We start from the raw sequence: 15,047 nt of genomic DNA on the forward strand, positions 1-15,047 counted from the left end.
GGATCTTCCCGACCCAGGGATCGAACCCAGGTCTCCCACATTGCAGGTGGATTCTTTACCGGATGAGCCACAAGGGAAGTCCAATGCAACTTAAATCAGTAACAAAACTGAGGGACAGGACAATTGTTGGAGCAGATGGCCTGGATCCCAAAGACGAAGAGAACTTGGCCAGGAGGGGTGCGTGAGTGAGGGTGGGTCGGGACTAAGTGTCTCAGGATCTGATTTTTTTTTTTGCCATTGATGGGAAAGAGAACCCACTGCATTCCAGGAGACAGAAGCTGGTGGGTCGCGGTGAGCGGAGAGAAAGGTGACATACCCATGGAAGAAAGAGGAGCCTCCGCTGAGAGTGGGGACTTGCTCCGAAGGACTGAAGAGATCCCTCAGCAAGCTTTGCTCATCGCATTCGCGTTTCTCACTCTGGACTTTGTCTCTGCGTCGTTCCCTCTCCACTGTGTGATGATCAGCTTGTGCAGAGGCGTCTCAGAGATCCAAGCTCCAAACCCAGGAGCCAGTGCCTACATTCACAGCTGGGTGCACGTCTGAAATAAACTGTTGCTTGTTTTTTTTCCGGAGTGTCAAGGCAGACTTATTCTGGGTCTGACACCTGGGAATGGTTGTATGATAAGTATCTATAGGATGAACTGGGCAGGGAGTATTTACCGTATTTTAGAACGATTTTTATTCAAGCAGAAAAATGCTCACGAGTATTGAGATAAACCCTTTGAGATGGTACAGAAATATGCACATAGGAAGCTTCTAATAGTAAAAGAGAAGTGTAGGTTAGAGATGCCCATGAGAAAAGCAGGCCCCAAAGAAGCAAACCTTGATATTTCCTGTTTCTGGAATTTCCTGTATGTGGGCCTTGCTTTGTTCGTGCTTTTGCCACCTTTTGATGAAATTCCAATGAGCGGGCACCGCTTGCATAGTCAGGAAGCACACTAACGATTTCTTGCCCTGCCCCCCCAGTACACAGACACTTACTCTTGAGAATCAGAGTTTATTTCATACCGTTGAAACTCCAAAAATCATGACTTGCCTTTACCTGAGTGGTTTTTCAAGTTATACATAATTTACAAAGACGTAGGGAATGGAAAAACAGAACTAAAAACAGAAGGTAGAGTTATCAGTTAATACCAGCCGGTCCTTATTATGAACACGTACTATTCAAAAGCCCAACCATTCACTTTTTGCCTCCTTTAACATTGTTTGCACAGAGTGTGCGAATGCACACCGTATGGAGCTTGGCCACCATTTCAAAAATTCAAGTTAGTCCAAAATAACTTTATTTGTGTGTTAGGAAAAGGAGTTCAGGCAGAGTATGGACTCTTATAAAAGTGTGTGTGTGTGCATGTGTGTGCGTGTGCGTGTGTGTGCGCTTTAAATAAGACTTCTCTAAAAACAAACAAACAAAAGGACGTCTTTTGGAGTTTCAGGTTCATTGCCGGCTGCTGAGAAAGCAGCTGTCTTGGTTTGGTCCACAGTTCTGAAGTCTTCCCCATCAGAGGCCACCCAACAGAGTGTCCTGCCCCCATGGGACAGACCCCTGGGCACACCCTGGGCCCAGCCCCGGCTCCGCTTGCTTCCTGACATTCACATTTGTGTCTGTGAGACGAAGTCCAGCTTGGCGTATGGGTTACTCTTTTCCAGGTCATCCTCCTTGTCATCCTCATCAAACTGAGCTTCAATCTCTGCGGGGTTGACATACGTATAGAATCGAGCCATGATGGCAAATATTATGCAGACGACCAGAAGCAATGCCGCAAACAGAACGTACTCGGCCCACTGCGAAGCGTTTGAGTTGGAGCAGGAAAAACACAAAAACAGTACCGGTTACGGGAATGCACGTATACACTGCGGGTAGTTTTTCTTTCGACATCCAGATCGAAGGTGTTGGAAATGTAGTTGTTAGGGAAAATCGGTAGGCTATGGCTGCAGATACAGAATGGCCAGCTTTTCCTGAAGGCCCAAGTGTAATGATAACATTTTTCTAACAGCTCTGGAGTGCAGACACCCATAAGAAAATGGGGGGAAAAAATCTCTAAAAACCCAAGTCTTACGGCAAAAAGCTGGACCAAGAGAACACCAGGCAGTACTCTTGAGGGAAAAAGAACACGCTGAAACGTTCTAAATTACCCTTTGGCAATACCGTGAGGTCATGAGCAGGCAGGACAGACCCCCGATGGGTCTTGGTGGGGTTGATAATGAATCTGATGAGCTAAGGAACAGCTCTTATACGAGGCAGAGATGCTGAGTGCTGAGGGATAGAGTTCTAGAACCAGAAAAGCCCTCATTTTAAATGGGAAAAATTACGACAACCTTTAGAATGGTTTTAACTTTCAGTGGTATGAAACTTTCTGGATAACATGCTTGGTTTGGGGCCATTACGCTGCATTCAACAAAGCTAGGAAAAGACGTTTCCTTTGCTAGTAAATGATATTAGGGTGTCGGTATGTTAACCTCAGGCTTCCCTGATGGCTCAGACAGTAAAGAATCTGCCTGCAATGTGGGAGACCCTGGGTTTGACCCCTGGATGGGGAAGATCCCCTGGAGGAGGACGTGGCAAACCACTCCAGTATTCTTGCCTGGAGAATCTCCATGGACAGAAGTGGCTGGTGGGCTACAGTCCATGGGGTTGCAAAGAGCTGGACGTGACTGAGCAACTGAGCGCAGACAGCTCAGCACAGCCTGTTAACAGCACATGGTTACATCTGGTTATATTCCGGCCGCATAACACCAAGGAGAAACGAGCAGAATGAGCACATGCTCGGCCGTGAGGGTGTCTGGGAACTGCTCTGTCTGGTTGGGTCTGAGGGTGTTATTTGGCCATTGGCGGAGATGGCCAAGTGTATATACAGACGGCTAGGGAGGGTCATCAACAGACAAGACAGAGGTAGACGCGATCTCTGTTTGCACCCATACCTGTTCACTGAACTGGCCTGCTCCTGCCACAATAAGCACGATGATGTTGCCGACGGCCACGGTCAACAGCCATCCTGCCTGAAGTACCGACTTCATGTTGGAAGGAGCCTGAAGGGAATGAGACAGAGTGAGTCCCAACTTAGATGCCAAGCGCAGAGCAGGAGATCACGCCTAACTCAAGGACACCCTTAATGAGGCCGCTGACCCCCCAGAAGGCACATTAACAGCTGGGTTGGTTTAAATGCAAAAAGGACTATCACTTGGATGATGAGACATCCCAAATGCTCATGTTGTATGAGCACACAGGAGTCCTTTGTTCTTCACTCTATGCATGCTTGCAGAGTTATCATCCTCATGAAACGGACGAATCTACAGATGAACCGATTCTATCTCCATAGAGGAATTTTCAAACTAAAGCCACCCAGCCTGATGTCTCCTTCACTCTGAGTGGAGGCTGCTCTCTGTGTTGTCAGTTTGCTCTTTGGAGGGTTTTCCTGCCAAGTCACCAACATTTCTCACCAAGCAAACTCTTGTCACCGTGTGTTGTAGTCATCTCCTTAACTAGACTGTGAGGTCACTGCAGAAAAGGATCATCCAGCTCATACTGGCAGTCTTTACTGCAAAATGTGAAGACTAGGCATGCGGCGGTTATGACGGCTCTGACCGTATTGTGATAAACCAGCTCAGAACCGAAGCTCTAAATTCAGGTATCAGCAAAATGTGCCTCATTAGTCTAACGTTCACAAAAGCGAAACTATTTTGTAAGTTTTAAGAGTGAGACCTTAATCGGTGGGTTTACTGGGAGTTACGAAGAGACCTCGAGTGAACCTTAACGATAATGAGGACCTGCATGTGAACACTGCTATGGATGGGGTTTTTGAGAACATGGAAGCCATTGACCATCTTGACCCTGGTAATGGTCATTAATAGAGTTTTTCCTACTTAGGACCCCAAATCCTATCATATAACTGGGAATTTGGACACCTGTAGGTGGACACTCATAATGCTAAACAGTAATTCCTTTTTTGGGCGGGGGCGGGGGGCCCTCACCATGAGGCTTGTGGGGTCTCAGTTTCCTAACCAGGGATTGAACCTGTGCCCTTGGCTGAAAAAGCATGGAGTCCTAACCACTGGATCGCCAGGGAATTCCCTAAACAGTAATATTCTTATTCAGTAAATAAGACTGGGTAATCTCTGAAACCATGTTCAGTAGAATCTACCAGAATCTATCCACATTTCTAGAGTTTTCTTTTACACTGTAAGTACATGGCTACTCCAGCTTATTATTAAGTCCCAGCAGCATTTTTGGAAGGCAGGGTTGTAGGAGAGGGGTGTACAAGCCAATAGACAAGAAACCTGAGAATAGGAGAACTCCAGGCCGGTGATGGAGAAGACCACCTCGCCACAGGTGAGGAGGAAGTACTGGGGGATCTGCAGAGCCATGCTGACTGTGTTGGGGGAGATGTCTTCGAAAATCTTTGGTTCGGGGCAACCGTCACTCTGAACCAGGAAGGCAGAAACAAGAAGAAGACATGAAAATCGAGACTGCTTTCAGAATACAAATTGCACAGCCCGGCCAACTGCACCTGGACATGCAGGGTGACCTCATACAATCTATCCAGAAAGTACACCTTGTCAATGTAAACATGCAACACTGCATTTTCTCCTCGGACTGGGATGGCCTTGGTGAGACTTGAAAGTCTGTTCACTAGCTTTTTCCTCTTCAACGAGGGAGTAGGTTGGAAGTCAGGTTTGTTGTAAACATTCCCAGCTCTTTGAACTAAAAGTTTCCAAAGTCTATGTTAAGCGTCTACGAGGAAGCATCAGATACCGGTCAACGTGAATTTTTAGAGTAAGTCAGTCTGTGTAATTTTATTCTAACAGCGAACTTAAGGCATTGATAAACTAAAGAATTAGTGGTGAACTGAATTAATCCTAAACTTGTTTAAAATACAGACCCTTATATTACTCCATTAAATCATTCCTACATTGTTTGCAAGGACTCTCATCAATAACGTCTGAGAGGCATGTCTGAGTCAGTGCAATGAGTCACTAACCTTTCTGGTGATTACATAGGTAAACGCACTACCAAATTCAAGGTAGGATGTTTTGAACTGTTTTTCACACTGTTGTGAAATCTCTGGTGAGTTTATTGTGAAGCTCTTTCTAAAAAAAAAAAAAATGGTTAATACAGGTTAACATTCTTGGTATTGAAATCTTCAATGTACTATTTAAAGAAAAAGGCTCGAAACCCTTGAACTGTAGAGCAAAGTGGCCATTGCAGGCACTTACACGCCAGAAGAGAAAAAAAGATATTCACTGGCATTGTGACCGGAGACATTGTTGTAAACTTCCCCATCCATTGTGACGCCGAAGCTCTCGCCAAAAGCATTAACGAATCTGAAACAGAAAACCATCCGTCTTGTGAGCGGACTATTTGCTCCAGGTCACAGTATGTTGCACTTGAAGCTGGGCTCTGTTTCCTTTTGGAAGGAATTTAAGATGTTTGCAGAAGACTTCTAGAGTATAAAGACAGAAAGTAACCAAGTCTAGGTTTTTCTTTGCTTGCCTGCTCATTAGAACACACCTAAAAGAATATATTTAACACAGTAAAACGCTGGGAACTCTTCTAACTACTTTGTAACTAGGACTATTTCAGTGATATTTGGGGATGTTAAGTATGGGTTGAAATAGGTGTTGATCTCTTTCCAGAAGGCAGCCGTGTCTTTGGGCTTCTTATTCCAAAAACTTGAGAGCCAAAGCGGTGAACGACCAAAAGCAGAAGTTGCTGAGTACCTAAAGGTAGGTCTCCAACTGCGGCTTCTTTTAGGGGTCAGAGAAGCCCAGTTATTTCCTTTACCTTCTTAAAGAGCACCCTCAGGCAAGGAGGGGCTCCAAGGAGTGGAGAGGATGACTTGGGCCAGCCCAGGAAGCAGAGAGAGTTTTAAGGAATTCCCTTTAGACGCTAGAGACCTATGTCTGCAGATCACAGAGTAACAGTGACCAGCATCCCGTAGGAATACGGCTGGGATGGGACGCCCAGGAGCACTGGGCGCTGGGTCCCAAGGTTTCTAGTCTCTGCAGTGTCCCCTGTGCCCAAGCTTCCATGGGACCCATTGAGTTATTTCCTCCAGAGGACCATATAGGTGGTAACCAGGGGGACAAATGGTTAGAGACCGCTTCCTCAAATGTTCCAGGCTAGAGAAGACTCTGACATTCTTATACTGCCCCAGGGAGGAGAAGTGGGCTGCCCCAAATAAGACCAGTGGGTCTTTTCTGACAGAGACACGAGTGAAGGTATACAGATGATCCAATTTAGAGAATGAGAAGTGATAATGGTATATACTTAAGTACCATAAAGAACAATGTAACTTTCACATCCATAAAATATAGGGTGATGGAATAAAATTTATGTTTCAAGGCAGGACAAGAAAATGAAGCATAATATATTTCCTACCCATACTGAGCCCTCCCTAGTGGCATGTGTCTTCATTATACATTAACCAGACCTCCTCAAAGGTGAGAAAGCTGGCTCCACCGCAGAGTTCAATGCTTTTTGTTTTGTTTCCTCTGATGCCAGCAATGTGAGTCCTTGGAAGATAACATGGCTTCCTCATTCAGTAAGGGATCATGGTTACCTGCTGCTCACTTTGTACATTCAGATCTGGCCCCTGTGTTTTTGGTGAGCCTGATGCAAAAATGTCAGTGTGTCATTTTGATGCATAATTCTTTTGTCTCAAAAATGTATATTTTGAAGTACCTTTGTATAAATGAAGTACCTTTGACTTCTAACAAGTGGAGCAGGTCTCAAGAGTTTTTTGGAAGAGTGCTTCCTGGGTTATACTTCTCAGATCGGCTCAAATAAAATTCTCTATTTCTTCTTTAGATGGACTATTAATTTTTTTGTCAACGGTGGCCAAATTTCATCTACGTTTGTGGCAATAAGTAATATCGGTCAAATTCCAGGGACTGAGGGAACATTTTTATGAATGAAATTCAAGTCCAAAAGTCCTTAGGCATTTGACGTGGCATCATTTGACAGGTGATTCAAGTAGAAAACGGAACCTGATGGAGCCTAACAGAGTGAATTCTGCTCCAAACTGGAAATGCCACTTCTATAGAAGACTAAGATGAACCATCTGAAACACAGACAGTGGAAATAGCATGAAATTAGGAGTAGACCCTTGGGCCTGGGGCCTGGCTTTGTGTATTATAAGACATAATACTTAAAATATTACCCTAACACTTGAGTACTATTGCCTGCCTGACTTATGTCTTAGGGTTGGTACGAGAAACCAGTAAGAATGGAAATAATCTGAGGGAAAAAAAAGCAGCATCACAAATATCAGATGTGTTCCCGTATACACACAGAAAATAGTAAAGCATAAGCAGCAAACCCATTCTGAGCTCTTTGAACGGTGAGGAAAGCAGAGGTTCGAGACTTACTGAGCTCTAAGCCTTTTGACTAGGGCAAATCCTACGTCCCATTAAGGGACCCTTGGCTTTGGCCTCTTAGGAGCACCAGGATCTAAGCTACAAAGTTTTCTCAGTGGGAACCAGCTGAGAAAATGACACAAATGGGACCGGTTCCTTGAAGAATAACTAGGAGAGAGATATTTGTTCCTCTTCAATTAAAAATAAATAGGCTTTATGGCAGGAATCCCTCAGAAGAAATGCAGTAGCCATCATGGTCAACAAAAGAGTCCAAAATGCAGTACTTGGATGCAGTCTCAAAAAAGACAGAATGATCTCTGTTTGTTTCCAAGGCAAAGCATTCAATATAATGGTAATCCAAGCCTAAGCCCCAACCAGTAACGCTGAAGAAGCTAGGGTTGAACGGTTTTATGAAGACCTACAAGACCTTTTAGAACTAACACCCCAAAAAGATGTCCTTTTCATTATAGGGAACTGGAATGCAAAAGTAGGAAGTCAAGAAACACCTGGAGTAACAGGCAAATTTGGCCTTGGAGTATGGAATGAAGCAGGGCAAAGGCTAATAGAGTTTTGCCAAGAAAATGCACTGGTCATAGCAAACACCCTCTTCCAATAACACAGGAAAAGACTCTACACATGGACATCACCAGATGGTCAACACCGAAATCACATTGATTATATTCTTTGCAGCCAAAGATGGAGAAGCTCTATACAGTCAGCAAAAACAAGACTGGGAGCTGACTGTGGCTCAGATCATGAACTCCTTGTTGCCAAATTCAGACTTAAATTGAAGAAAGTAGGGGAAACCACTAGACCATGCAGGTATGACCTAAATCAAATCCCTTATGATTATACAGTAGAAGCAAGAAATAGATTTAAGGGACTAGATCTGATAGACAGAGTGCCTGATGAACTATGGACGGAGGTTCCTGACATTGTAGAGGAGACAGGGATCAAGACCATCCCCATGGAAAAGAAATGCAAAAAAGCAAAATGCCTGTCTGGGGAGGCCTTACAAATAGCTGTGAAAAGAAGAGAGGCGAAAAGCAAAGGAGAAAAGGAAAGATATAAGCATCTGAATGCAGAGTTCCAAAGAATAGCAAGGAGAGATAAGAAAGCCTTCCTCAGTGATCAATGCAAAGAAATAGAGGAAAACAATAGACTGGGAAAGACTAGAGATCGCTTCAAGAAAATTAGAGCTACCAAGGGAACATTTCATGCAGAGATGGGCTCAATAAAGGACAGAAATGGTATAGACCTAACAGAAGCAGAAGATATTAAGAAGAGGTGGCAAGAATACACAGAAGAACTATACAAAAAAGATCTTCATGACCCAGATAATCACAATGGTGTGATTACTCACCTAGAGCCAAACATCCTGGAATGTGAAGTCAAGTGGGTCTTAGAAAGCATCACTACGAACAAAGCTAGTGGAGGTGATGGAATTCCAATAGAGCTATTTCAAATCCTGAAAGATGATGTTGTGAAAGTGCTGTACTCAATATGCCAGTAAATTTGGAAAACTCAGCAGTGGCCACAGGACTGGAAAAGGTCAGTTTTCATTCCAATTCCAAAGAAAGGGACTGCCTAAGAATGTTCAAACTACCGCACAATTGCACTCATCTCACATGCTAGTAAAGTAATGCTCAAAATTCTCCAAGCCAGGCTTCAGCAATACGTGAACCGTGAATTCCCTGATGTTCAAGCTGGTTTTAGAAAAGGCAGAGGAACCAGAGATCAAATTGCCAACATCTGCTGGATCATCAAAAAAGCAAGAGAGTTCCAGAAAAACATCTATTTCTGCTTTATTAACTATGCCAAAGCCTTTGACTGTGTGGATCACAATAAACTGTGGAAAATTCTGAAAGAGATGGGAATACCAGACCACCTGACCTGCCTCTTGAGAAACCTATATTCAGGTCAGGAAGCAACAGTTAGAACTGGACATGGAACAACAGACTGGTTCCAAATAGGAAAAGGAGAACGTCAAGGCTGTATATTGTCACTCTGCTTATTTAACTTATATGCAGAGTACATCATGAGAAACACTGGACTGGAAGAAGCACAAGCTGGAATCTAGACTGCCAGGAGAAATACCAATAACCTCAGATATGCAGATGACACCACCCCCTATGGCAGAAGGTGAAGAGGAACTAAAAAGCCTCTTGATGAAAGTGAAAGAGGAGAGTGAAAAAGTTGGCTTAAAGCTCAACATTCAGAAAACGAAGATCATGGCATCTGGTCCCATCACTTCATGGGAAATAGATGGGGAAACAGTGGAAACAGGGTCAGACTTTATTTTGGGGGGCCTCCAAAATCACTGCAGATGGTGATTGCAGCCATGAAATTAAAAGACACTTACTCCTTGGAAGAAAAGTTATGACCAACCTAAATAGCTAATATGCTTTTTAATATAAAAGCTGAGACATTACTTTGCCGACTAAGGTCCATCTAGTCAAGGCTATGGTTTTCCCAGTAGTCATGTATGGATGTGAGAGTTGGACTGTGAAGAAAGCTGAGTGCCAAAGAATTGATGCTTTTGAACTGTGGTGTTGGAGAAGACTGTTGAGAGTCCGTTAGACTACAAGAAGATCCAACCAGTCCATTCTGATGGAGACCAGCTCTGGGATTTCTTTGGAGGGAATGATGCTGAAGCTGAAACTCCAGTACTTTGGCCACCTCATGTGAAGAGCTGACTCATTGGAAAAGATCCTGATGCTGGGAGGGTTGGGGGCAGGAGGAGAAGGGGATGACAGAGGATGAGATGGTTGGATGGCATCACTGACTCGATGGACATGAGTTTGAGTAAACTCTGGGAGTTGGTGATGGACAGGGAGGCCTGGCATGCTACGATTCATGGGGTCGCAAAGAGTCGGACATGACTGAGGGACTCAACTGAACTGAACTGAACAGGTATAGCTTCCAATCATTTATTGCTGGTATATACAAATACGTTTGTCTTGTTATTGGCCTTGTATCCTGTAACCCTCCTAAACTCACTTAGTGAGTCTATGAGCTTTTGCTATCGAGTCCATGGGACTTGTGATGTAGACATTCAAGCCTTTTGCGTGCGGAGAGAGTTTTATTTCTTCCTTTCCAATCTAGATGTTCTTACATATCTTTCTTGCCTCATGGCACTAGCATCTGCAAGGATCTTGAAAAAGAATGGAGTAGGCGACCTGACCTAGTTCCTGATTTTGCAGGGGGAGCATTTAGACTTCTGCCATTAAGTGCAATGCTAGCTGGGATTTCTTTAAATTCTATTTATTTTGCTGTGCTGGGTCTTTGCTGCTGCGCACAGGCTTTCTCTAGTTGCGGTGAGCGGGGGCTACTCTTCTGTGGCGCACGGGCTTCCCATTGTGGGGGCTTCTCTTGTGGAGCGTGGGCTCTAGCGTACCCAGGCTTCAGTAGTTGCAGTATGTGGGCTCAGTACTTGTGGAGCAAGCTTAGTTGCCCCGTGGCGTGTAGAATCTTCCCTGACCAGGGTCTGAACCTGTGCCCCCTGCACTGGCAGGCGGACTCTTAACCGCTGGACCATGAGGGAAGTCCAGTACTTTTTCAGAATAAGGAACATCCCCTCAGCTCCTAGTTTGCTGAGGGTTGTTAAATGAATGGATGCTGAATTTTATAAAATCTTTTTTCCGCATCAATTGATTTGATGATGTGGATTTTCCTCTTTAGTAGATTAAGATGATGGATTTTATTTGTGATTTTAAAAATTTGTGAACTGGCCTCACATTCATGGGGGAAACCCCAGACTCTCATCTGATATCCTTGTTACAGCTGGATTTTACCATGGGTACACATTACTTCCATAAGAAGCTGATATAACTTAAGTGTTAAACAAGTACACATACCTGATTCCATTTCTCCCTTTTTCTGGCTTCTGGTTAAGGCCATCTTTTACCTGAGAAAGAAAACATTATCAAATCTAACTCCTTAGAATAAGTTCCAATGAACAGCTCAGGCTTTAGAGAAGGAGAGTGCTGGGGACATTTATTCTAGGAGCTAAGGGCACCGTGATTAAATTAGTCAGTCTCCACCACTCAGCCTTGGTTTATGTGAAGTTAAAAGAAGCCTTTACAATTTTTAAAAACTTTTTTATTTTGTATTGTGAGTGCATGCTAAGTCACTTCAGTCATGTCTGACTCTTTGCAACCCTGCGGACTATAGCCCGCCAGGCTCCTCTGTCCATGGCATTCTCCAGGCAAGAATACTGGAGTGGGTTGCCATTTCCTTCTCCAGGGGATCCTTCTGACCCAGGGATCGAACCCATATCTCTTATGTCTCCTGCACTGACAGGCGGGTTCTTTACCACTGTGCCACCTGGAAAGCCATTTTATATTGGGGTATAGTCAATTAATGACATGATAATTTTGGGTGAACAGCGAAGGGGCTCAGCCACACATAAACATGTATACATTGTTCCCGAAACTCCATTCCCATCCAGGCTGCCACATAACATCGAGCAGAGTTCCATAAGCCTTTACAATTTTTAGTGCTTGCTTTTTAGTGGTTCCATAGATCACTGCTCTCTTAAGAATTTAAGGCAAGCCTCTCAACAGCCCCCTAATTACACACATTACCAACAAGTCTTAATTCTGTATTGCAGTTTTGTAGAAACTCACCAAAACTCACAGAATATCCACAACTCCTTCACTAGGTCAACTACACCTTCATAGCTTCTTTATATGCTGAACGGAATATCTAGATGTCCATACTTGGTCATGAAATTGTTTTAACGCATTTCTATTGCTTTTACTTGATGCAGTCACTCTATTTTTTTTTCAGAGACGGCTCTAATTTTCCAATTCAGTTCAGTTCAGTCACTCAGTCGTGTCCAACTCTTTGCGACCCCATGAATCGCAGCACACCAGGCCTCCCTGTCCATCACCAACTCCCGGAGTTCAAATTACTCAGTGCCAGTTTCTAAAATGAATACTATTAAAGGTATATTTAAAACTTTATCGCAAAAAGTCTCTTGAGAATGCACACAGGTACTGTGCAACTTGTGTTCAAACACACCATAGTGTGCCCAGAAGTTCTTTTTAAAATTTGTCAAATTCCTATCAACACTTCCCATCCATCAGTCAAACCTTTATTGGAAGTCAGATGACTATGTCCTTGAAAAAGCAAGAATCGAGGATTATCTAATATAATACTACATGGGGGTAAAACAAAGTCACACCACTAAACAGCCATGTCTCCAACAACACAAACAGTCAGAGGCAGCTGGGAACGCCCAGCTACTTACCACTTGGTAGTTACTTGGGGCCCAGACGAGAAGGGTATGGCGATGGCCGGACTCAAAGTTATGAGTTACTGGAGTGACTGGTGTTCCAGTAGAAGAAATGTTTATACTTAGGTTGTCTACGTTGAAAGTCAGAAATCCGTTTGTCTATAACGGGGGGAAAGGGTCACAGTTTACCCCGGAGCCTTGTTCTGTACTAAGCGACACTGCCATCCATACTATCTGACATTCCCAGGTCACGTTCATACACATCAAAAATGCCTTGGGGGGAGCTGGCATTGGTTCATCTCAGCTTCTGCACAAGCCCACCCCTGTGGACTCTAGTCTGAAGTTGTTTAGCATTACCACAAGAACTATGACTTTCATTCAGCGTTTTACTTCCATTTTATGATAATAAACGCTATGGAAATTATTTCTACCATTGGGCAAAGAGCCGCATCAAGGAAAAGCAACAGCCTGGGTGAAAACCAATAGTGGCCTTTCCTAAGCATTGGGAGTCAAGCACTCTTTCTTCCTGCACAGTTATTAGCTTGGCGAGATCTAAGGGAGTGGTCCTCAACAGAACCTCAACAGGTGGCTGAACAGCAATGAGACCAGTTAAATCTAAACTTCAGGAGCTGGGATGCCAGTGTTAGAATTATCAAAGCTCTCCAGAGAAGAGAAGCTCTAATTGAGACCCATGACCATCCATCCACAGTAGGGTGTTCCAGCCTCAGACTGGTGTGTCAGTATCTCTAGTTTCTGTGAGTGTGTGTGTGTGTGTTTGTATGTGTGCACGTTTAGTCACTCAGTCACGTCCAACTCTTTTGCGACCCTATGGACCTTAGTCTACCAGGCCCCTCTTTCCATGGGATTCTCCAGGCAAGAATATTGGAGAGGGTTGCCGCTTCCTCCTCCAGGGGATCTTCCTGACCCAGGGATTGAACCCGCGTCTCTAGCACCTCCTGTTTACCATCGCGCCACCTGGGAAACTCCTGGCTTCTACACAGGAGATGCCAACAGCCAAATCCCAGTTGTGACAACAAATGTCTCCAGAGATTGTCCAGAGTTCCCTGAGGGGCCAGAATGGCGTTGGTGGAGAACCACTGACCCAGAACCTTGCCCTTTAAAGTGTGGTTTGATGTTCCAGCAAAAGCACTGTCACCAGAAAGCTTGTAAAAATGCAGCATTTCAGACCCACTGGTCACGAATCTGCATTTTAACAAGTTCCCTGGGTGACTCATAGACACTGGTCCAGAGTGAAGCCAGAATTAGATTAAAGATGAAGACGTTTCACTCTGGGGCTCATCTTGGGATTGCTCCAAAGAACCCAGAAGATCGGCTCTCCAAACCCTATTATTATAGCTCGGGTCAGAAGAGGGAAAAGAAAGCTCACTTCTACTTACTTGAGACATCTGGTCACATGTCACTGTCGTTCCGGGAAAAGACACGGTCATGCTATTATTTCCTATATTCAGGACTTTGATTTGGACTTCATTTCCTTTGGGGAAGACGGGCAGAGTTTTCTGAACAAAATAAAAGAGACGTGGCCTTGAGGTCCTTGGTGCATGTTGACGATGACCTTAACCTTGGCACTGTGATCCTATCTCCCTGGCTGAGGCAGCCATGTTGGCTGAGGCACACCAGGCATCCACCATGAAGCCCAGGAGGCCTCCATTCCCACATCTCCTGGCACCCGTAGAAAGTGACACTCGTCTAGAACACGGTAACAGTCAGCAAGAGGCTGTTCCAGCTCCTACCTGGCCACCTCCAAGTCAAACCTGGTCAAAAGATGCCAGGTTATGCAGGCCAGTACACGAAGGGTCAGAGCAACCATCCCCTACGCGAGGCTGCTGTGGTAGGGCCTGGGATCTTCTCGCTCCCGATGCCAGCCTCCCTGCTCATAACTCTGGAAGCCCAGACCTCAGCCCTGGACACGGTGCTCTGAAGGTCCCCTCACAACGCTTTATGGACTCCTGCCTCACACTCTGCTCAGGGGTCCTGCCTTTTCCCTACCATGTCTTCTCTCAAATCCCAGGGTCACTGAGGCAATCCATGTCGATTTTAGCCCCATAGTTTTCCATAAAGTGAGTCATGTCCAAGAGAAGGTGAGCACACCCAAGTTTATGGCAGGATTACTGACAGCAGCCACAGGGTGGAATGACCCAATGTCTATCAACAGGTAAATGGAAAACAACAGGTGTTACATCCACATGACAGACTGTTCTGCCTGAAGGGAGGAAACTCTGACGTGTACTATAACTTGACGACACCGTGCTCAGGGAAGTCAGTCAGACACAAGAAGACAAGGACTGTACGACTCCACTTCCATGAGTTACAGAGAACAGTCAGATTCATGGAGACAAAAAAGAAAGGTGCCTGGGGGACTGGAGAGACGGAAAACAAGGAGCTGTTGTTCAGTGGATACAGGGTTTCAGTTTTGCAAGACAAAAACAGTTCTAGA

At 44.7% G+C, this 15,047-nt stretch overlaps 1 protein-coding gene across 1 annotated transcript in view; it reads right to left on the reverse strand.

The window, feature by feature from the left end:
- Nucleotides 1-981: 981 nt before the first annotated feature.
- Nucleotides 982-15,047, reverse strand: part of SLC15A1 (solute carrier family 15 member 1) — a 50,248-nt gene continuing 36,182 nt past the window's right edge. The window contains 8 exon segments of the mRNA NM_001009758.1: nt 982-1,782; nt 2,920-3,027; nt 4,276-4,419; nt 4,977-5,085; nt 5,212-5,319; nt 11,211-11,260; nt 12,608-12,751; nt 13,990-14,109. Of these exon segments, the coding sequence (NP_001009758.1) occupies nt 1,591-1,782; nt 2,920-3,027; nt 4,276-4,419; nt 4,977-5,085; nt 5,212-5,319; nt 11,211-11,260; nt 12,608-12,751; nt 13,990-14,109 (975 nt within the window). The 3' untranslated portion in view covers nt 982-1,590.

The sequence above is a fragment of the Ovis aries genome, chromosome 10 (assembly GCF_016772045.2).
Source record: "Ovis aries strain OAR_USU_Benz2616 breed Rambouillet chromosome 10, ARS-UI_Ramb_v3.0, whole genome shotgun sequence".
Classification (NCBI taxonomy): domain Eukaryota; kingdom Metazoa; phylum Chordata; class Mammalia; order Artiodactyla; family Bovidae; genus Ovis; species Ovis aries.